The 24,501-nt window shown below is 41.6% G+C and overlaps 1 protein-coding gene across 5 annotated transcripts; it reads right to left on the reverse strand.

The window, feature by feature from the left end:
• Positions 1-4,389: 4,389 nt before the first annotated feature.
• SETDB2 (SET domain, bifurcated 2) lies at positions 4,390-24,495 on the reverse strand. 5 transcript variants are annotated; one of them, XM_010583372.1, is made up of 15 exons: positions 24,464-24,475; positions 24,142-24,284; positions 23,297-23,356; positions 20,797-20,919; positions 19,330-19,395; positions 17,850-17,949; positions 16,591-17,157; positions 14,906-15,025; positions 13,516-13,685; positions 12,861-13,089; positions 10,761-10,845; positions 9,656-9,764; positions 8,540-8,871; positions 7,266-7,354; positions 4,390-4,722 (listed from the first exon to the last, which is right to left on the reverse strand). In XM_010583372.1, exons 2-15 carry the CDS (start codon positions 24,173-24,175, stop codon positions 4,605-4,607), a joined length of 2,202 nt encoding a protein of 733 aa, XP_010581674.1. In that variant the 5' UTR covers positions 24,176-24,284; positions 24,464-24,475; the 3' UTR covers positions 4,390-4,604. The 5 variants fall into 5 exon arrangements, with proteins under 5 accessions (XP_010581674.1, XP_010581675.1, XP_010581673.1 ...); XM_010583373.1 differs by having other exon boundaries at positions 13,516-13,658; positions 24,142-24,495; XM_010583371.1 differs by having other exon boundaries at positions 24,142-24,495.
• Positions 24,496-24,501: the final 6 nt, after the last annotated feature.

The raw sequence follows: 24,501 nt of genomic DNA on the forward strand, positions 1-24,501 counted from the left end.
CGCGCACCAGCTAACCGCAAAAGCATTAACCAATGCTGGGAGAAGCTCGTCGCTCTGCAGGTCTCAACACAACGCACACCACTGAGAGATTGCCTCTTCCTGCTTCACCCTGGTGCAATGTTTCTGCAAGCCCTTTGCACATCAGCCACTCGAAGCTTAAGGTGAAACGGTGCCAGCGAGACCAAGGTTTAGGCCTACGTGAAGAAGTTCCTCTGCCTTGCGCGGGATAATTAAACAAACCCTAGATTTCCACCCCCATACAGCGCACCAGCCACAACATAACAAGCACATTCTGGCCCACCCAGAGGCCAAACCGAACACAACATGGAGCTTTTTAAGATCAGTTCCCTTTACCGGCTAGAATAGCTTTGGCATTTCAGCACTGCTGGTGTTATTTCAGCTGGTGTCCCAAATCCCTTTGCGCCTGCCCAGATGCAGCATTTGAGAGCTAAGGTCAGCCCCTGCGTCCAGGCTTGCAATTAGATTGCATCTATTAGCCAGATGCTGCTACACAACACCAATTCCCAAATTTATTATCTAGATGGTACTCAAATGAGTAAACTGGATTCAAGCACCCTCACAGGTGCGTAACTCTTAAACTAGGAAAATTTTCCTAACACAAGTCTGTTCTTCAACACAGAAAAAATAATTCTCTGTGGAGGAAAACCAACTGCAAGTCCCTTGTGATCTCTTCTTCCAAACCCCTACTCTACAGAGCCATATAGTTCTGCTGAAATAGGTGGAGCTGGAAACGAGCACTCAGTGATTTTCTGGCAAAAAACCAAGTCATCAGTGTAATGTGCTCCAGTCCAGTTTCTTTTATACCTATGCCACAGGTGATCTTCAGCTGTCTTTGCATTTGTATGCTCACTTTGGGTGCCAATATTTACTTCCCTGTAGGTCATGGAGCCCTTATATGTCTTCACATCCCTACTGTCCCTCTGTTGGGACAGTCCTGCTCACCGTGAGAGTCACCAACATCCATGCTGCATGGCTGGACCACACCGTTTCATAGGAACAAGGTACCACCCTGAAAAAGCCTAAACTGGTTTCAGAATTCCCCCCGAATCCACTGGTCCTCTATCAGTGTTGTAAAACCTACGCTCCCCTGAAGGTCAATAGAAACTGTGACTTCTGGGAATTTCCAGAGCTCTGCTCCATGTCTCAATGCAATTAATTCCCATCAGGCACTCTTCTCTTTTAATACCCCTGACAGGCTGACAAGTCCCAAATGTGTCATTCCACAGGCACTTTTGAGTGTTTCACTTGGAACATTTCCACCTATTCTTCCATCAGTGCTTGTGCTCGGTGCTTTTACATGATATTCTGCTAAAGCAGGGGTCGCACGAGGGACTACGTTCAGAAACATGCTGTGTAAAGGCAAGCAGAGGAACTGACAGCTGAGCAGCGAGCAAGTTCAGATAAGCACTCTCGCATGTCTACGCAACTGCAACAGCCATTACCCGCAGAGGATACCTGCCAGCCACCTTCGGCAGAACCCATTCTAATAAAATTACAAAAACAGGTGGAAAACATACCTTGTAAGGTAAGTTTACAAGAGGACAGGTTACGATCTCTGGTCTGGTATGTCAGATTCACAAGCAGCGAAAACATCAGACTGCGAGGGGACTAGAAGCTGGGTTGTAACCGCTGTATCTCGTGTATCCTCACATGGAGGAGAATGAAGAAGCACCAGCCCAAAGACAGACCTGATACACACCACTAGCCCAAAAGCCCTGTCTCATACACATAGCTACCGTAAAATCCATGCTGACAGCAGGCTCTCGGATAGCTGCAGACCACACAGAGCAAGTGTGTGCTTTATCTTTTGAAATATCAACAGCAACATTCTGCAGCAAGAAACAGAGCTTTTCCTCACCAGCCCAGTACCATAATTCCTACCACTGAGCTGGGAAATATAATCAACAGCAGTAAAATGTACATTTTTTCCCCCTTGATGCTTTAATGACATTCCCATCTGCTTTGCCACATCCAAGTTGAGCCCAGAGACACGTATTTTCCACGCCCTCACTTGTTTAAAAGGCTTACACCAGTGTTGGATTACCAGTGGGCTTGCCACGCAGTTCTGCACGTCTCTGGAGATTTTTTACATTGCACAACGTTATGCTAAGGCATATTGCAACTGAGCAGAGACAGATCTTTGATGAAGCAAGAAGCAACCGAGCTGAATGCTGACTGCTGCTAACATGGTGGTGCTCCTCAGTGACAGAGGGGTGGAAGGGGACAGATAAGGGCAAGAATGGGTGGCTCTGACCCTTTGAAGGGGTACTGCACCAACACTGGGGGTAACCCAACTCTTTTGCATTTAGCCCTGAAGATGCATGATGAAACCACACACAAACCTGTAGTGCGACAACTGGGACAAAAGCTGAGGAGGGGTTTGCTTGATGGGTATGTCAAGCTCTCAAACAGGGCTGTGGGACAGAAGAGTTAAGGTTTCACTGCGAGCAGCGTAGTTCACAGGTCTGTTATCTCTGTTAAAAGTCCATTTAACAGGCTTAAATTCGTCGTGCATGCTGAGACTGTTGAGAAATTCCAGACCATCGTGTGTTGCAGCACAAACCCATGTTTTTTAAGCTTGAAGCATCCAAAACAAACTCAAAAAACAGCTTAGGGCCACAGGTACCGTGTCTGTCCACAGTTACACAGCAGAGATGCAACCCAATTAAAAGAGAACTAACCCTAAGCCATCTGGACAGAAACCATCCGCTGCCTCTTGGCCTGAGCACCAAGAACTGGTTCCTGCTTCTCTTTCATTTTGCAGTATAGCTGTAGGCTTCAAATCTCTACTCCATGGCCATGGCAGTCTCTCACAGGCATGTTTCGCTCCCATATACAATTGCCTAGATCATCACTAACTCTTGCAAACAGTACGTCTCTCTGCTCTGTAAAACAGGAAATCCAGTGACAAAATCTGCTAATGGCTGAGCAAATATCATCAGACAATTCTGCATGATCTGCCATGCACAGCCTCCCACAAATTCAGGAAGTGAAGGTAAGGTGAACTGCAGGGCCAGCTTCAAATCCACCTGTGACAGATGCACTCGACTCCTTGACCAAACTCGTGGTAGTGTGGTTCAGTCTCCAAAGGAAGCAAAGGCCTCGGCCATAACGGGGCCAAGAACTTCTCTAGTTCCAACCTGTTCTCTGAAAACCCACACAGGAACAGGTTGACATGGTGAGCATCGATGCATGTGGGCTTGGAAACTGGAACACTAACCATGCGATTAACACATGAATAGCAGGTGGTTCTTCCAAGACTCATTTATCAAGGAACAAAGAAAGTTGTGGGTACGAGGAGTCTCATGCATTCCTTTTCACTGTGTGTAATTTGACTACGAGCCAACCACTTTGTTCCATAAATATGACAGCCTCAGTGAGCCACCTTTGAGCTCTCCCTACTAAGCAGCTGGCTGCACGGCAGAGATCGCCCCTTGAGCTGGGACGCCTCTCAAGGTTACTCCTCGAGGCTGAGAGACCCCTTACCAACTGCAGATCTTTGGTAAGTGACTGGTATCACACATAACCTTGTATTGTAGTGCACTAGATTTTGTATTGGTAAGTTTGATTTTGTGTTGGTAACTCTGAATCATTATTATACACTCCGCAGTAACAGAGTGAACCTTGCCATCAAACTTTGTTAAGTCTCACTTCTACAACACCTTACTTCAATAAAACCACTTTTGCCAATACCTTTGGTGGTGGTTCTTCAAGTGGTCTAAATCGTCCATCTGTGACACCACGTTCTTTGCACAAGGCTCCAACACATTCAAAAGCCACACAACTGCACACCCATCCCTTGCTCCATTTCAGAGCTGCCTCCTGCAACTGCACTTAGTGTCACCTAATGTAGCTTGTTTCTCTCTTACCACCAAACCACATGGCAAGGACTTCTGTGGCCCACCTGTCCCACACTATACAATATGGCACTGAAATGAGGCACACTGGATTTCTCAAGGATTTCTCTGTGTGTCACAAATACGGACAGGGATGCAACCCAACAAAAACCAGTCATTTCTCTCCTGCAGCAGCAGGACTTGCCCCGCTCATTTTGTAGCACAAACACAGCTCTGCAAAACTGTTCTAATAAATCTCATCTCTGTTCGAGACTATCTGTCCCACTGGATCCATTAGGCTTGGGTATATCTTAATAATTCTTAGTCCCCCAAACAGGCAGACTTGCATTCATACTGAGTTTCAGAAAACTGAGTTTTGCTAACTTGGCATTGTGGAAGGGCACAGAAAACATCAAAGTCATGTCTCTGCTGCAGATGGAACAGAAGCATGAGTTCTTCCAGCGCACTGTGAACTTTCCTTGTGAATGAAAAGAGGGAGGGAAAAAAGACGAGGAGCACAGAAATTATCTAGGAAAAGTCTGATGCATGTTCTTATGACAAACAGTTCTAATTCTGTAAACTAAAAAAGTAACATTTAAATGTAAATTTAAAAAACGATCAGGTGAAAGGCATTTTAGTGGAATGTAATTAGCACCACAGACTTAAGTGTACTGTTCACCGTGTAGTAGTCCCTTTCAGCATATATATATCCACGTACATGATGTGTTGACAGCAGGAAAGCTTTGCCTATAAGGTTTTTTTCCTGCACTTCTGAACTCCACACTGACAGGAAATCTCTGTCTCTGGCATGCTACCAGCTTCATAACCATAATCCCACGTGAGCTCGGTTCCAGCTTTCACATGCCTAAGAAATAAAACACTCAGTCAATTGGTTTGAACTAAGTGAAACAGTACGGTGCTTACAGTTTGTCACCAACAACTCACATGCAAACCCCCAAATCATAGGGGGCAGGGAAGATCACACATACAGCTTGTTGGGAGAGAACCAAGAGATATAAGCAGTCTCTGGCACACGTATGCTGCTTTGCCTACCAGAGCTATGAACAGTGCAAATACCTACACATAGGAGAAAATAATTTATCAAGCAGTGTGATAGGGTCAGAGTCTAAACAACCTGCTCTAACTTTGAGGCTAATTCTGGGAAACAAAAATCAAACAAAACAAAAAAAAAAGGAAAAAATGCATAAGTGAATACATCTAAATGGGAACAGAGTTTTGTTCTTTCTACTACGTACAGTGCAACATTGAGGTTTGAATAGATCTCTAGATACACTGGTGATAAAGGCTATCATCTTCGGTATGACAAGCTATGTTTTAATGCAATTGCACTACGTATATGCACAAAGCCTAAGACTCATAATTAAACACATGCTCCTCATGAACCAGCCACTCTGACAGTACAGGAAAGAGAAGAAATTTCTAAGGTAGGAAATTCATTGCCCAAAATGTATGCCCAATTAAATACCTGAGACTAAGATGCTGTCCCAGTTTCGGCTGGGATAGAGTTAATTTTCTTTCTAGCAGCTGGATTAGTGTTACGTTTTAGGTTCAGTATGAGAAGAATGTTGATAACACACTGATGTTTTCAGTTGTTGCTAAGTAGTGTTTAGCCTAAGTCAAGGATTTTTCAGCTTCTCATGCCCAGCCAGCAAGAAGGCTGGAGGGGCACAAGGAGTTGGGAGGGGACACAGCCAGGACATCTGACCCAAACTGGCCAAAGGGGTATTCCAGACCATGTGACGTCATGCCCAGTATGTAAACTGGGGGGAGTTGGCCTGCAGGGGGGATCGCTGCTTGGAAGCTAACTGGGCATTAGTTGGCGAGTGGTGATCAATTGCATTGTGCATCACTTGTTTCGTATATTCCAATTCTTTTATTATTATTATTGCCATTTTATTATTGCTATTATTATCATTATTATTTTCTTCCTTTCTGTCCTGTTAAACTGTTCTTATCTCAACCCAAGAGTTTTACTTTTTTTTCCCCGCCAATTCTCTCTCCCATCCCACTGGGAGCGAGGGAAATGAGTGAGCATCTCTGTGGTGCTTACTTGCTGGCTGGAGTTAAACCACGACAGATGTTGAGGGACAGTACAATAAAATATGAGTATTAAAAAGAGAGTAATTCTCTCATATTTCTCACTGGATACGATATAAGGGACATCCAGTGAATTACCAGGCAGCAGGCTGAGAACAAACAATGAGGACTTTTCAAACAGCACATAATTGCAACCTGGGACTTGCTGCCTTAGGATGTTCTGGAGGCCAGAAACGTACAACAAATAAAAAGGTGACTGGCAAGTTCACGGAAGATACACAGTTAAGCTCGATGATCCAGACGCAGTCCTTAAGGTAGAACAGTTGTAAAAGGGTGATTGCCAGAAAGCAGGAAGGCCAACCAGGGGAACCTTTCCTTCAACAATCTTCTTCCCTAAGTGTCTTCTCCTGACCACTATTACCTCTTTCCACTGGCCTCAGTCCCCACTACACTTCTTTACTGAGTACCTGAGCAATAAAGACTCTAGCTAAAACAAAATCTTTTTTTCTGACATATTTCAAAACATTGTCTTCACAGTTCTTGGAAGCCCTCCTCACAATGCAATCCACAGCATCTGTGTCAGTATGAACAGGGTTGCAAGGCTCTGCAGAGGATCAGTGTCCCTTGGGGTTGGTTTGTCTGGAACGAATCTTATCCTCTCCATTGTAAGTTCACACCTAGTACTCCTGCTATCATGTGTGTCAGCTAGCTCCATTCATACAATTAATCTTTCCCCTCCTGGGTTTAGCTGCCACCTTCTTGTGTCTCACCGGCACTAGCTCTCTGCACCTCCCCTTCTGTCATCCGCTAAGGGAAGACCCATATCTTTTGCTTTCAGAGGAAGTTTTCACCTCTGAGTATCCTAGAGCCACCCGCCTAGGACATGCTGGGCTACACAAAGTCCTGCTTCTCTTGGTAGCTGCGAGGAGGCGGCCTGGAGCCTCAGCCTTAAGACCCTGTAGGGTCCAATCCTGCCCTATGGGACCCAGATCAGCTGGTCATTCCTTGAGACACAACACTGGGATCAGTGAATCTTGGCTTTCAAAATGACCATGCTGAGTTAAACCTATTTTTCCACTGAAGAAGATTATTGCTGAAGCGGACACATCAAATTAAGCTTCCTCAGTTTACATTTCAGTGCAAAACCGATTAGTGATAATCAACAGCTGTATTCCTCCAGTCTTTGGTGCACAGTCAGAAGTCAGTTTTATAGTAGAAGGTAAGAAAGTAGTTTTATGGTTTCATGATCTAAGCATCTGCCCCCCCTTAGCATAATTTTTTCCTAATAACTGAGCACTGCTTTTTCCACTAGTGCCTTGAATGAACACCATTAAACTTCCAAAAATTCACCTGTTTGTGAAGAACGCCACCCACGGGAAACTTCTGTTGTGAGTTTCTACAAACACACTCTGTGCGAAGAGATTTGGGCAGCAGCTGTGCTGTAAAACAGAATATTTGAATTAGAAAAAGTGAAACACCTTGTCGTTGGCTGAATAACCTATTTTGTGTCAGGTATCTGTCACTAGTAAAGGTAGTTTCTTCCCTCCCTTCTCCAGCCCACACAGAATCTCTACTACTCAGTGCCATCGCCACTTATTTTTGCAGTAACTACGTCTCTTTGAAGTATTATTTCCATTGTATTATGAAAGTACTTTTGCCTAGGAAAACCAAGTTCTTTTACCAAGCTGTCCTCCAGAAATTTATGGTGAGAATTCATCTTTGATTCAGAATGCACCACAAACAATCACTATGTGACAGATATATCTTGCTGTCAGCCAGGAGAGCAATGCTAGGGAGCAAGTAATAGATTAAATGATTGCGTATATTGGCAAAGAGATGTGAAAGGTCATGCAGGTGCACATAGGAACATGTCTATGGTCATGGATGCAGAAGAAAGGTTTCAGCAAGATGCACTACTAACCTTAACACCATATTACCTCTGCAATGAAGAATAGCTTAAACACGTACAAGGATTTTGCTGTAGGACACATATTCATGCCAGTGAAGAGAACTAAGTTACTTGCAGAGTACATGCAGACGTGCCTATGAAACATTTGTCTTAGTTGGAGGTACTTGGTAATTCACTACTATTTCTTGGCAAGTCAAAACTGAGAGACTTATTTAGCTGATACGTATACAGTATGAAGAACACTTTCTGAACCTATGATTGAACGATAGAGAAATTTCCTACAATATCGTACCACTTATCCTAAATTAGCACAAGCTAGAATTTACAATGGTTGGGGAACAAAAAACGAGGCTGGCATAAGGCTTGTCATTCAACAAAATGTGCCATTTGCTCTCTGGAACCCCAAAAAAGGCTGTTCAAAAATTTAGGGGAAACACGTCACTCATTACTGGGGAATATTTCACTCGGGAACCTGGTGGTGCCAAAAACTACAGGTAGTACATAGCATGCATCATCTTACGGAGGCACTAACAGCCAGTGTGACCCAACCTGCTGTTCTGTCACTTTAGAGTCCAGGGAGGACCACATAGCCTGCCTTGTCATGCACCTTCCACATATACAGTTTACGCACAAAGGCCTTCTAATTTATGGAAATACACCATTTATTTATTTAAGCTAAGACAACTAAGAAAACACATGCAAACTTTTTACTTACATTAAGAAAACGACCCACATTTCCTTCTTTTGTAGCATCCAGTACATAAATATTTTCTTCATTAGCATTCTTCAGAAGCGTCCTATCACCGTCAGCCTCCTCACAAAACGCATCCTGTTTTGACTGCCTGTGATTTTCCTCTTTGCAGTCAGCTTTTAGTGGTACATCTTTGGATGGCTTCACAATACACGTATCATCCAGCACACCTGACTTGCCACAATCAACACCCTGCAGAGACAGACCCTTTCTTTTGCATTCTGCACTGTTCATGTCAGCAGACTCAGTCTGTCCAACCTCCATCAGATGTTCTTCCTTCCGCTGCTGAGTGGATTCTGTCAATGGACACGTAAGTTATTCTTCAATGCCAGTTTAAGGCCTTTCCCTTGTTTGGCCCTGAACTCTTATCCACCCACCCTTCGTTCTCCAAAATGTACGCAGCTTCCTTGCTATTTACAAGTCTATAACACAACTGCCCTCTTCCACGCCTCTCATCAATCCTCCCGCAAACGACTGTTTCCTGCTGTGGTGCCTAAAGCACTTGCTCAAGTCTCCTGTGAGAGATCTAGTCTCTTGTTCTTCTCAAATCCCACTCCAGACTGACTTCTTCCACATAGCATTTTATCATCATTCTCCACCTTAATTCCTGAGAGAATCATAAACTGTGATTAATATAGAAACAAAATGCATGTGCAAATACCATCAATTTCACACTGGCTCTTCCAGCTTGAGGTCCCCCCACTCCTGCATTATATCCTGTTCAATTTTTGTTGACTGGAACATGTATTGGGTGTGACACAATAAGATTCACAAGACTGACTTTCCCCCAGTTGCGCTGTATTTGAGAAGCTGCTGTTAGGACTGTTCAACATGTCCCAAGATCAACTTTGCAGGCAAAAGATTGCCCTGTACCAGTTAGTGCACTGTAATATGCAAGGCAGCAATAATTTCTGTACCACTGAGCTCTCTTAAGACAGCCTAAGCATTATGCAGACAACATCATGCCACTCTGAGAACAGGCCTGCCCACATCCGAAGATCACTTTATACACTTTAAGTCTATCACCTGATGGCGCACAAGTGTACTAAGAGTGCAGTATTTATAGCTCTGCAAACCTACTTTCTTTTCCTTTCTTTGTTCCACTGGTTAGTTTTGTTTTGCTTGACTGATGAATCTGAGAACTATTATCTTCATCTGAGCTGGCACTGTGCACCAGTGTATCAATTTCCTTTAAACAGAATAAAAGATAATGAAAAGGCTGTGATGTATTGTTGCTGTATGCAACTCTGGGTCAACACAGGATAGCAAGTGGCTTTTACGACTCTAGGGTTTTAGTTTCAAACTTACTATAATGCATGTCTATGGCTAAGTTTCAAAGGTTCATACATATACTGCAATGCAATATTTATCTTAAATTCAAATTATCCTTCAGAATAACCTGGAAGGAGCTCCCCACTCAATAAAACATTTAAATAAGTGCTTAAGTCCCAACAGTTTCACCAGAATTTAAGCATGTTTGTGTAAGATGCTGAACCAAAGCCCAAACATGCTTTTTACACAGTTTCAATAAAATGAACAGATGTGGCAGGATTTCTCCTCTCCCACCACAAAAAGGCAATTAGTTATGGGAGCTCCAGAATGGACAGCACTGCCAAATGTTAGCATGAAAATCCCATATGCATTTCTTAAGTGCAGTGAAACCAATGAAACCTACAGAGTAAGTTTACTCCAGTTTCCCTCCTTTGCACGTATTTGCAGGCAACACTTCACACCCAGGTCAGATCAAATTGTCCCAACTGTGCCACTGCATGAGAAAACTGCATCCAACTCCTGAGATTTTCTTCTCTCCCTGCTATGTCATTCTTTGGGGAGACATCACAAAAATATTATCACTCTGACCCCCTAACCCAGCAGTTAGTTACAACAGGGGGCGGAGGGGGAGAATGATTTCTTAAGACTCTCAAGGCTGGAGTGTAAGTGAAGGGTGGAGAAGGGAAGGCTGTGAGAGTAGTTAGTGCTGGTCTCAGGGAACATGCTGAAGGACTGATAATGGAGAACGGATGGGGCACAGCTTCCAGCACACCAGCTTAGCTCACAGTGTGACACAATCTCATGAAGAAAGATCATTAGAACTATTTAAATGTATAAGAAGAAAAGGTCAAAATTAACATACCTATTCAGCACAGTGAAAAATTAATCTATTAAAGCCACTTATTATTATTACCATTTTTAGATGGTGATTATGGAAAACAACTGTTCTAGTTCCAGGCCTTCTTGAAGTTGCAATACTTAAATTCCTTGGATGAACCCTGTACAGAAAGGTCAAAAGGAAATTATAAAAGACAAAAAGACCCATAAGTAACTCTCAGAACACACATTTCTCTAACAGTCTCTAGTTCATAAAGAACAGATTACACCAGAGCCTGCAGTCTGGCCTCACCTCAAGTTCTGTGACTATTTTGCCTTTAAGAATTGAGGACCTAGGTTAGGTTCTCAATAGCATTTGTAAAAAACCAGTTGTTCATACTTTTTGGAGAGACCAGCAGCTGCTTTTGCATCCTTTCCCAGTTCTCCTGCTGGGAACAAAATTCTCTATTGTTTTACTATTATTATATCAGATCATCTCAAAACAGAGCACCTACAGACAGAGTTTTGCCTTTTTCCTGCTACAACTTTCAACAGTTTTGACAGTACAGCTTTCAAACAGGAAAGCAAAGATGCTGTGGGGAACAAGGGATAGAGAGGGAGACAGGCAATATATGGCACATATAGAAAATACTCTCCCACAAAAGAACCTCACTCCTTCACATCAGAAGAAGGTTGAGGAAGGTTGAGAAGCAGTATCTGGCATATACATTTAAAACTTCTAAAATCACATTCATTTGGATTACGCTCAGAGTGCAGTAGAAAACACCAGTTTCAAAACTAATCTTAATATCTGTATAATGTCTAGCAATAAGTAACAGCTCTTATTCAAGAAAACTTTCAACATAAAACATTTATAAATGTTTTCTTGGCACAAAAAACCACCACGGTACTTCTTTGGTCTAGAGATAATGGCAACAAATGCTACTCTTTAAGGCTTTCTGAAGATTTAAACCCCTTTGTAAATGCAAAAGATGCAGTAGCCACAAGAATTTGTGACATTATTACATGATTACATTGTTTGTCCTTTTAAAGGAAATGTGTTTGGGTGAATGGCATGTCACGCTTAGCACACTGATGTCCTTTCAAAGGTTTCTCAGTTCAGCTGGACTGTCATTTCTTAAGAGGCAGAATAACAAAGTCTTTTTGTCTGTCATATTTTTTACACAGTCCACATGCGAAACATTTTTATTCTCAGGAAAGGAAATTTATGAGATTTAAGGGAGCAGTGCAGTAAACACAACTTTAAAACTGTGCTTCCCTGCAATTTTTGGTAACAGCACTTAGTAGAAGTAAAATATAGCTGATTGCTGATAATTATGTAATTTACAAAATTATGAGTTCATTAGGTTTCCAAGATACTGAAATGCAAGTGAGAATATACTGGAAAGTATTTTAAAAAGTTTCCATTTGCAATTTCATGGTGCTTCTCAAAGATCCACAATCACCTTCTACTATGAAATGAGCAAGAATTTACAATCATTTACCAGTAGTACAAAGTAAGTATTTACAAAGTAGTCTGGCAGAGCGAGGAATAAAGTTTAAGAAAACAAGCTTCCAACTTCCTTCTGAAAAGACTACAGCATGCTATTGACAAAGCCACATGGTTACTTTGCGGTGATTTTATTTCAGGAGTCCTGATAGGCCATGAGACCCTGACTGTAAAATGAAAACAGGACCAGAACTTTTGCATAATTCACTGCAAAAGTGAGGTGGTGCCAGACTCCTAATGGAAAAGGTTAAGATTCCTAGCAGGAAAGGTTATGTTACAAAGAACAAGAGGTTTAGAGACTGGGAGCAAAAGACAGGAGAGTTAGTGGCTAATTTGTTATCAAACCCTTCAGTGTCATCAAGTATCTTTAAATCATTTATCTCGAGTATCTTTTATTAATTCTTTCAAATTAGCACAATGATTAATTCCCTGAACCGATCAAGTACACCCAGGAGATGAACTGGGTTTCTAGAAAATGCCAAGTGGTACACACAGTAAGTAAAACTAATACAGAGGAAAAACTCTGTCCCACTAGAAGAAATAATCAGGAATTAACAAAAAAGTTGAGGAAAGAAAAAAGACACCCTCAGCTGAGGACATTCAGTTGTACTCCAAGTTTAACGAAGGACTTCCTAGAATAGCAGAACATTAGTTTTGTTACACTTAAGTTTGCTTTGGTAAACTTACAGGGTTGATTTATTTTCATTGTCCACAGTCTGAGACAAAGATTCCTGCTTCTCAAAAATGTCATTTTTGCCAGTCTGCACTAGTTCAATCACAGAGTCTGAACAATCACTGTCAAGTTTTCTTTTTTTGGAAAAAAAGCCGTGGCCTCTGTCATTCACAGCACTCTTCTCTTTCAGCTCTTGACCAGCATCTCCCAGTACTTGAACTTCAGCTCTGCTCATTAATCTGCCTGAAAGAAAAAGAAAAGATTTTTTTCTTTAAATTGTTTGTTTGCTAAGATGGCTTGCACTCACTATAGCAGCTCAAACTTACATTAAAAAAATACATTAAAATTATTTGGGAAAGCAAAATATGAATGCATTTATACTGAAGGAAAACTAACCCTGGCACAGGATGCACAGGCCTGTGAGGGAAAAATCAACAGTCTGAGATAGGCTTTGCTCCATAATGTTTTGATTGTTTGTCTGGCACCATTGCATTGCAGAGTTCTTCAAGGTTCTTCTGTCCATTTGATCATCTTGCAAGTTAAGATTATATTGACTCACTTCTCTGCCAACCCCGTATTCCCCCGTTTGGTTCTCAAAAAAATTCCAGGGCACAGGGCACAGGAGAGGGAGAATTATGCTACACATTTCCACAGGTCATCTTCTGTTACCTGAGTAAGTGCAAACAAACGTCCCTTTGTCGATATCATCTAGGCAGCGGACACCCCAGCCTTTCTTCTCTGTGTTGAACACTTGCAACCTGACTTGAATGCCATGCTGTACAACTCTGTTCTGACACATCATCTTGTCACACCTGCACAACACACTACACTCATAAATTCTGTCAAGAGGAAGCAAAACAAAACACGATATGAAAGAATGCACTACCAAAACAAAGATGCTATTATAAATTTCCCTCCTGACCATTAATAAGGCAGTTAACTGAAAAGATAAAGAGTCTGGCTAACACTGATTATGCAACAGTGCTCTGAAGCTCATGACTTTCTTGATTGCTGATTCATCAATTTTAAGAGTCTGTCAGCTGGATTTTGATATAAGTAGACAAGAAAAAACAGATGTTACCTTTTTATGTTATAGCAGTAAATCACACAGAAGCAGAAATCCCTATGAAGCACCTCATTCTATGCTGGAACAGATTTTAGCAAAGACAACCTGTCTGCCTGGACCTCACTGTAGCTGTCATGAGTTTCAGGATTTAACAAAATATTTCTAAAAGAATTCACAATTGTGGGTTTTTTTGCATTTGTTTCTGGGTTCACTGGCAGCTTTAAATCTGCATGTCAACCATAAACTAACATCACACAGCAATAAAGGACTGAAAGGGGCTCCTTAAGCCTGCAGGTTCAGCCCTTGGCTATTGCAGAAAGCTACCTTGCACAATTCCTCTCCTGAACAACTGAGGTTACTGGCACCTTCTCCAGGCCACATATTAATCCACAGGAGCTAAATAAGACAAAGGGCGGACACTTGCAGCACTGGAATGGCCTTGGAGACTCTTGGAAGAGTCACACATAACCAAGACTGGCAACAGCAGCTGGCTGATATTTCTCTAGGACTTTGGTCCTACAGAGCAAACGGGTGGACAAGATACAGGGCAAAAACCAAGGGTGGCTACTGCTTCCTACTTCTTTGGCTGATACATGCTGTGATGGTCTTGTGATGATAGACCTTCTCTTGTGGCAGGTTTCCTTCCCCTCTCTCTTCTCTCCTTGCCATGCCCAAATGAACCAACACATGGGCCAGATATGGTCTGAGCTCCTGGACCAGCTAATACTATGTTACTCTTCACACTCTTCTTGGACCTTGAACTAAGCTGTGAAAATTGTAGTATCTGCAGTACCAAAGTGCTTTTTTCCTCCTATTACTCAAGTCACATTGATTATTTTTCATCACCCTGATCTGTCAGTAAAATTGTGACAAAAAATGGAAGGTTTCAGTAATCCAGAAGCTGCAGTTATTTTAGTCCTGCAGCACTTACACTACAGGAGTAAAATAAGAGCATACAAATAAAATAACAGCTAACAGTTCAGTCTGTCTTACCCACTAGGAACAGGTCCCTCCAGTCTTTTGTAACTGTATCCACAGGATGTTTTACTACTGGGCGATAGAGAAATTTTACTACAGCCTCTTGCAGTTAGCTGTAGGCATGCACATTTTGACCTAAAAAAATAACAGTAAAACATCTCAGAATGTATTTGGGGCAGTGTAAATCAAACATAAATCTAGATAATTTAAAATGTACTTGACTATACACACACGCTTTTATGTATACCTGTATTTGCCCCCACCCCTTTTACTCCACAAGGCCATTTCACCCTGCCCTTCTCTTTGTCTCTCGCCTGGTTAAACGTGCTTTACAATAACTATATTCTCTCTGCCCCAACCCCATTCTTCTGCCAAGCTGCTTAAAAGGCACATGCAAACAGCTGAAGTACAACAGAAAGTTATTATAAACAGGACACTGTTAAATGGATTGAATGAATGAATGAATGAACAAAAATCACCTGTTCTGGCACAGCACCCCAGCCTGTTAGGCACTACTTTGTTACCTTCCTCTCACCATAGCCCCCAGGAAGTGAAGAATTTCACACTACAGAGTGGAGAACTCAAGCAATAACGCTGGTCTTCACCATCTTATGTCATGACAACTCCAAAGACCCACAGCGTTTGTGCAAACAGCAACGGACCGAGTCCTGAACTCCAACATTGCACATCAAAAGCCTCTCAACTCTTGGGGAATTTCAGTGCAAAGAAGCAGCATGTTATGTGCTTGCTGTTCCCCACTGTTCAGCTGAAACTAAATAACTTTAATTACTGAAGCTTCATTGTACTAGGCTGTGATTTCAAGCTTTTGTTGGGTCATGCGCAATTATACTGCACACCAGCACATACAACTGCCCTAGTTATCAATAATACAAAATAAATTCAACACCAAATAAGACCTACAGGCAAAGAGCCGGTCAAAGACAAACACCCTTCAAGAAAGCGGACAAAATAATCACCAAACTCGCATATGTTAACTGGCAGGTTCCCACAGAGTAATATGTAACCCAGAGTTACTGGGCTTTAGAAAGAGACAGCAATGAGTGATACCATTTGAACTGCTCAGAACATAAATGCGTTCTGTGACCACGGGGTTTCTCAGTTTCTGTTTAGACAAGGGGAAGGCTGGGATATAGAGATTGCGAACAGGGATGTTTCTTCCTCTGCCCTCAGTAACCTCCTAAGTCCCAAATGATCTGATCTCTCCAGGCTGTCCCATCCCATCTCTAGGATACCATCCCACAGCAGGAGCTGCAGCAGAAGTTGTCATGCAGGATCCTTCCCTGCCTGCCAGGAAAACGAGCCTTCCTCTGCTGGCACAAGACTCTCCCTTCCCCACTCCCTTCCCCAAGCCGAGAGATCTGCTTGCCAGCTCCACCTGGAGGAGAAGCACTGCCAATTTGGGAAGAAAGGGAAAGGAACACAATAATCCACCTGTTGATCGCTTCCTTCCCTACAACAGAGGCTGGACGGGTAGGAGCACCCAAGTTCTGGAGAAGACAAAGACACAGTGGTGTCAGTCAACACAGAGCACGGCACAAGACAACTACCACAGATATTCCAGCAGCGTTGGTCCTTCGTTATTTGGCACTGTTTGGTACTGCGTGCCTTCAGACTTACACCACCACCCTACTATTGAGGTATCATGTGTCACTTGTCTGGGATTAGATTTTTCTACCTACCTATCAATACAGCCATCTGTGCAGTCACATGAATCAACAAACATGGTGGAGAAATTGTTGAGATAATATCCGCGTGGCCACGATGCCCTCCGATATTTGAAATAAGGTAATCTTGCGCGGTCAAGATCATTACAGAAGGAAACTGGCACAGACTCGGCTCCATTGCTAATATCAAAATCAAACACGAGGGGTTCGGGATTTACGGTGTTCCGGCCCAACAGTACGTATGTGTTGAAGGAGAAGTGATCAACAAATAAGAAATTGCATTCTGTTTCAAACAAATAATTTTGCACATCTTGAAAGCTTCTCAGACTTCGACCACAAGGAGCTTTATAATTCACATCCAGTGATTTTGAAAGGCAGTCTGCTTTTGCATGGCGTCTTTGAAAGTCAAACAGGATTGGCATCTTAAGAGGATTTTCACCCTTGTAGGAACCCGCTGCTCTGTTGGCAAGACATGCACTAGAGCACTTGTGGTTCTGGTACTGCAGGTTTAAAGGTAAATCTTGAATTTTACTAGATGCTGCTTTACTCCCGGAACCTGTTTTTTCCATCTCCTCCTTTTTGCTATTTGGAATAAAAAAGAAAAAAAAAAAAAAAAAGAAAAAAGAGCAGCATCTTAGACAACCAGTAAAATGCTCGGGTTTTTAGTAGTTCAATATTATTAGCGCAGGAAAGAAACAGCCTTGCTATAAAGGCAAGGGTTTCACTGAATCACTGTTCGCATTGTGTTACTGTCCTAACATATGAAGACATATTCAGTGGCATTAAAAAAAAAAAAAAAAAAGGCAACAGCTTCTTCCCAGAAAGAACTTACATACTAAAACACAGAAAGTACCTTAAAAAAAAAAGAAAACAATGTCTTCACCCCCATCTTCCAAATCAGTACCTGAGGCTAAATACAGAGAGACTAAGTCGTGTGCCTGACAATCTGCACAGCCTGTGAAAGCCTGAGAACTGAACTAAAAAACTGTTAAGTCCTAACCCTGATAATCCTGGTAATACTCATGGATCTGTGTTCACAATCTAATGCCCTGTTTTATTCTGCGAAGTTCTTACATAGTAAATTAGCGAAGTCTACTCAAAACCTCAGGTTTTCCATGTAGGTCAAGTTAAAAATATTTTCACTTTGAAAACTGGCAGGTTTCAAAACTGGATTTAAAATGTTGACTTTAAAATTACAAGAGATTTTAATCTCTCTCATATGCACTAAAGAATATATCAAATAAGGAAATGGAATAAACTATTAATACACTGACCTGTGAGAACCTGGTGCGGAGTCTGCAGCGTTGTCATCTGTAAGATGCTGAAATCCGGGTTTGGTTTGCTGTCTGCCATCTCCGTCAAACACATCACTTACTGAAAAAATTTGAATGCAAGCAAAAACTTCAGCAATACACATTTCAATTTATAATCGAACTTACTTTAGTTACTAAAGAGATAATTGCCAAAATACATGAAAAACAATGCATTGCTATGAACTACGGCTAACAAAGAGCATGCTAGCAAGTGCGCTACTAAAAAAGGAAACTGCTTTTTATAACTCATACAAAAGTAATGTGTTTGCATATAGGTGTGCAAGCAAGTGACTCGCTGACACATGACACACACTCTCACACTTTCTCTCCTGCTCCTCCTCTCCCTCCCTCTCTCTCCTTCCCTTTCCCCAAACAGGAAAACTTAGGTGTGCATTGACAAACTTGAGGCAGAAATGCATCATGAAGATTTACCCTTTTTCACAGACCCCCAGGTGATCTGCACATTTAAATCTTCCATGTAGCTTTCAAAGTGCATGGAGACAACACACATATGAAACACATATATAGATTTCTCTTCATTATTTGAGGTAAAAGGATGCCAGGTGTCCTGGTTTTGGCTGGGATAGAGTTAATTTTTTCTAGTAGCTAGTATAGTGCTGTGTTTTGGGTTCAGTATGAGAAGAAAGTAGTGTTTAGACTAAGTCAAGGATTTTTCAGCTTCTCATGCCCAGCCAACAAGAAGGCTGGAGGGGCACAAGGAGTTGGGAGGGGACACAGCCAGGGCAGCTGACCCAAACTGGCCAAAGGGGTATTCCAGACCATGTGATGTCATTTCCAGTATATAAACTGAGGGGAGTTGGCCTGCAGGGGGGATCGCTGCTTGGGAACTAACTGGGCATCGGTCAGCAAGTGGTGATCAATTGCATTGTGCATCACTTGTTTCGTATATTCCAATTCTTTTATTATTATTATTATTGCCATTTTATTATTGCTATTATTATTATTTTCTTCCTTTCTGTCCTGTTAAACTGTTCTTATCTCAACCCAAGAGTTTTACTTTTTTTCCCCGCCAATTCTCTCTCCCATCCCACTGGGTGCGGGGCAAGTGAGTGAGCATCTGCATGATGCTTACTTGCTGGCTGGGGTTAACCCACTACACCAGGGTATTACAGCTAGTGGAGCCATGCAGAAGATGACTCTGCTTGCACCCAGCTCGGATTCATCAGGGCTTACTAGTTCAAACTCGCTTCCCTTGGTACAAGCCATAAACACATACACACAAACCACAAAAGTACAAATCCAGGTGAGAGTCCACAGTCCAGTACCTGAGGAAACTAATAATTACGTTTTTTCCCTTGTAATGCTAACAGGCTTCTCAGATCTATTTTACTGATTTCAACGAAGGGAAACAAGCTCCTGGTGAGTAAAACGAGACAAATTAAATCCACATACCAAATAAATACAATCGAGCTGCACATACCATTTGTCAAGGTTAAGAGATCACCTAGATTAGCTTCATTCACCAGTGCCCAAGCCTGCCAGCATTCTATGCAAAAACCAAAACAAAACAGATACGAAGTGTAATTTAAGTAATGATAATAGGGAAAATGATAACAGGGAAAACAAGGTGTAAGTCCTCCAGAGACACTTGTTTCCTCACTATGCTAATCTAGAGCACTGCAAGACTGATACTATTAGAAACCTTTTGCACCACAGTCCTTAACAGACACATCTATGAATTACAATAAAATTACAGCTCGTATTAGGAGTTGTGAATCAGCACCAAACATCCTCTGGCTTTTGGAAAGCTGCTGGAATGTTTCCAAACACACACAAACCAGTAGCCTCTAGTGGCAGTAATATACATAAACACAATTTAGTGTTAAGTTTCTCTCTTTACTTTGTCATCAGACTAGTCATCTTCTGGCTAAGAAGGGCTGGACCAAATTAATGCTACTCCTAAACTGGTGGAAATGGCCTTCAGATAGTAAGAACACAAAGAAGAAACCAGTTCTGTCTCAACCTCTTACCCCATGCAATAAATATTACAAGGTGGCAGACAAGAGTCAGCAAAATCCATCTTAATACTTTAGTTTGAAATCTTTACAGAATGAAGCATAGGAAAATTTGAATTTAGCTATGTTACAGATCCATTGTGTCACCTGGAGATTCAAGTTCAACTTTTATCTAGGTACTGCTGTAATATTGTGTCATAAAAATCAAGATGTGGGAGCTTAAGTACACAAAAAATTGCGCTACCAATTTAGAGCGAGCAGTACAATGCAGACTGTGTGGCTATACCAGTTTAAAAGCATCTTACATTACTGTACACTTTCTTGCATAAAAAAAGCAGTAAGATCCACAGATTACATTTATGTGGGCAACTTAATAAAAAAAGAGTAATTTTTCTGAATTAAATAAACCAGTAAAAAGAAAACCGTGTACTGCTCTAAGCTTATCAGACTTCCAATTTTGATGTAAAGGAAACTTATTTCCATGAAAACCAGGAACAATCTTAAAGGCATTGCTGTCACATTTTTCTACTAACGTTTCAAGTTATAACGGTGCCTCCAACATGAAATAATACTTATGTAATTATAATCCCACCCCAACACCATTCAGTTCATTGAGATCACCTTGAAAGGCTAAAACTTCTGATGATGAACAGAACACAAGGCACTGCAGATATTTCATTACTTCTCAAGAAGAAACACTTCAGTTCCATGTGCTTAAGAGCCATGCATTGTTTGAAAAAGTATACAGGCAAAATGAGAAAATGGCAAAATGCACCTGAAATGATTAGTCTGTTTTTTAAAAAGCAGATGTATTTTTTAAAGTGCTTAAAAACTCCAACTCCTAAGTAATTCAAATTCAGAGATATTTGAATTGTGGCAGATATCACACAGCTCCCCTGCAGTACAGCTTAACTGTTACAAGGATTTCAAACCTTGGTTTGTGGCAGTTCCATTCTTGATCTTTTGCTTTAGCAACAGCAGCACATTTTGCACCTGCTCAAATATGACGTCTACTCTTCTACCTCCCAGTTGTGTCCAAAACGTCTTCACATCACCTGAAATGCAGATTTCTGTTTACAAGTCTGTACAACTCCCAAGAAGTCTAAAACCACAAGTAGCTCCTAGTGGGCTTTTCAAAGGCTCCCACTCATTTCATTGGGAGGCACTTCTGAAAAACCAGCCAGGACAGCTATCTTCTTTTGTAGGCTTAAACCTTCAGAAGTCTACTCATAAATCTAATCATGAAAGCTAAAGAGAAGTCAAGTGATGAACTGGAGTGGCTTCTGATGGTCCACGATGCTCCTTCAAGTAATTTTTCAAGCAAGGCTCCCACAGCACCCTTTGTAGACTTTCTCCAAACACCTGCAAACTAGTCCCACTATAAATTAATCACCATTGAAACTACAGAAGGGACACAAGAGAGAATTTCCAACTGAATGAACTGAACATATTACTAAACAAAAGGCATTTGGAAATTTTTTTACAGTTGTAACCTCCCTTAGCTACACAAGCTGACTATTCTGTCCTATCAATATTTTTTGTATGTTTTCTGGGGAAAAAAGGTTCAAAATATTTTCAGATAAAAGCAGTTTGATAAATTTTGTTCACCAAGTGATATCAGTTGCAATAATTAATACACCCCTTATACTGTGCCTCCTTCCTCCACTAGAAATATTTATAAAGAACATTTTGTTTAAAGAAATGCTTTTTAAGCTACTGGTTCAGAACCTCTTCTCTTCCAAGTGTATGTACCTTTGAGGTACCAAGCCCACTCATGAAAGCCTTTTTTAAAACATTAGCGGTGCATCTTTGGCAAGGACTCTGAAAAGGGAATATGGTTCAGTGTGTCAACAGACAATGCCAGAAAAGAGAACAGGCTCACTCTCTCATAGTTAACGTTTCTCCTCTTCAATAATCAAGCACAAAAGAACAAGTAAATCTGTTTTCTTACTCCATTTCTAGAGGTAGAGTCCACTGTCACCATACTAGGTTTACATTCCACTTTCAGACAGCAAATCTTGGCTGGCAAATGTGCTAGGGTGACACCTCCCCAGCAGTCATGAAATACTGCATTCTTGTAAGGCTAGTAAAAAAGTATTTCCAAAGTCATTCCAGAGAATGACTTCTGTTGCCCAAGACACCAGAAGCGAAGTAATGCTATGGCAGTACAGATTCTATGGTTACTCTCAAAAGCATCACGATAGCAGTGAAGAAAGTAATCTTTTGTCACGACAACCCCAGCTGCTTATGTCACCAGCAGCTATGAGCATAATACTTAATATCAACAGGCAATCTTGAAAGTACTTTATCTTGTAAAACAACTAATTTGGCACTAACTCTCAACATAATTTCATGAACTTTTATATTCACAGAAATTAAAAAAAAAAAATAATGTGGAAAGGTCAAAGACCCATTACAAAAAATGCCCACAACACTTTTTGGAAACCTACACTACTGCTCCAGGAGACAACATCTGCCCTGTGCCATTCCCATCCTTTTGCTGTGCATGACAGTATCACAAATTTAAAATACTGAGAAATAAGTATATTTAATGTGTGCTTAAAAATATACATTCAAAAATCCTAGTAAGAAGTTCCACCACTGCAGATTAAAACTGCTGTCCTTATTTCTTACCTGTTTTCAGATATTTCAATACATTTACTAAGACTGGATAGCACTGGTAAATAGATTACTTCAGAGGATGGGTGACAGAACACAGTTTTTCATTTCTGGATCATCAGTTATAACCTTGTGTAGGCCAAAAGGAAATAAAACATACACTATTATGTGTAGTGCTCAAACCACTCACTCACCTTGGAAATGCTTCCCCACTTCTCATGCTGGAGTGCCCTGAAACTCTAGCAGCAAAACCTTGGTTTTGCATGGAGAAGCAAAGATTGCATATGAAATTTATAGTATAATTTTCATTTAAAAAAAGACAGATTGCCACATCACAAATCTATCCAGTGTTAATGCTGTTCTTGTCAACCCCAGCCAGGAGGACAGGGAGTGAACAGACACAGGATGCATCTACCTTGCCAGCATTCAAAAGGATCTCACCAGCTGATGACTCAGGGTGTGGACTGGCATCTGGTAGCAATAGTTCTAAACCTGGCTGAGGCCATTACCTCTGGAGGGATTTTCTTTTCCCTCTATAGGATCCTTGTGGCCATATCTCTCTTTTTTCAGCATTGTGCAGGAGAATGATGCTAGAGCAAGAAAAAAGCAGCCAAGGCCAGGGCTACTTATGCCAGCTACCAGAAAAAATACTTGGGTGCATGTTTCCTGTAAAGGAGCTGTAGTGCTGCTGACTAACATCTTACACATACACCATAAAAGGCAAAACTACTGTCTTCCGGTTACCATTTTCACAAAGTGGTGCCAAATATATACTACCTCCTCCTTCCCCTCCATAAATCCAAATTACACTACCTTCAGTCCTCTCCCCCCTGGAACTGGTAAGGTTCTCCACTTCAAAGCAGTCACACAGTACTGCAAGATGTGCAGAATGGACAAGTAAGAGATCAGATGAGAAATTAAAATGCTTTTAGCTACTTAGATTTTCAAAATTTATACAAGTAAATCCTACAGCAGGTATCAGTGGGACCACTGTGTGAGAAAGCGTTGTGGTGAAATAGTCACCCCACTTTCAAAGAATCATCCCACGTCTTGTCAAGACCTAGCTGAAGAACACTCACATGAAACAAGCTGTGTGAGGAAATTTTTTTTACATAGGTCATTTCTTATTATCCCTCAAGCATGAACCTGTCATGAGATGACCCATACTTTCCAGCTTATTCAGCTGAGCCTACATAACCCCCACTTTCTATTAGCTCACATTTCTCTCTTTTTTTAATTAATGCTGTCAATACAGCACTACTGCAACTAAACTAATTTATTTAGGAAAAAAATGAAGCCTTTTTTAGGTAAAAAAATTACTGAATCTGTTTCTCAACAGATGCAAGATAAAGCAAGACATCTTTACTGTAATAACACCACAGAGAAGTAAGGCAGCATTCTTTGACCACACTGAAGATATCAAATTTCTGACTGTCACCACAAGCGACACAGAGAACATAAAACGTGCCTTACTTGTAAGTTAGCTACTTAATCTTTTCTGTGCTATAACTGAAAAAAGATTTCCATTCATTCTGGCACAGAAATTTCAGTTGGTTGACTGGGAAAAGAGGTTAAGTGAAGACTGTTGATTCCTAGAAAAGTTTCTCACAAGATCTGCCTCATGACTGCTCAGAACATTATTTTTTTTTTAGGCTTACTTTTTTTCTCTTCCATCTTCTGGGGCAGCTGCATGGAGGGCTGTTACACTCGTTGGGGGCCAGTGCCAAGCCCAGCTGAGGTAGGAGAGCAGTGTGTTGATCTTGCTGTCCTCCGACACCACTGCAGGGTCAGCTTGAGGGGCCTGCGGACGGGAGCCGGGCTGCTTGTCAGGCTGGGAGCTCTGCGCCAGTGCTTGCCAATGGCTGACATGGGGTGAACCTGTGGTGGGGGCAAGCCTGCAGCGGGGGAGAACCTCTTGTGGGGGCAAAGCTGTGGTGGCGGAGAACCTCTTGTGGGGGCAAAGCTGTGGTGGGGGAGAACCTCTTGTGGGGGCAAAGCTGTGGTGGCGGAGAACCTCT

The sequence above is a fragment of the Haliaeetus leucocephalus genome, unplaced genomic scaffold (genome assembly GCF_000737465.1).
Source record: "Haliaeetus leucocephalus isolate CR32 unplaced genomic scaffold, Haliaeetus_leucocephalus-4.0 Scaffold897, whole genome shotgun sequence".
Classification (NCBI taxonomy): Eukaryota; Metazoa; Chordata; class Aves; order Accipitriformes; family Accipitridae; genus Haliaeetus; species Haliaeetus leucocephalus.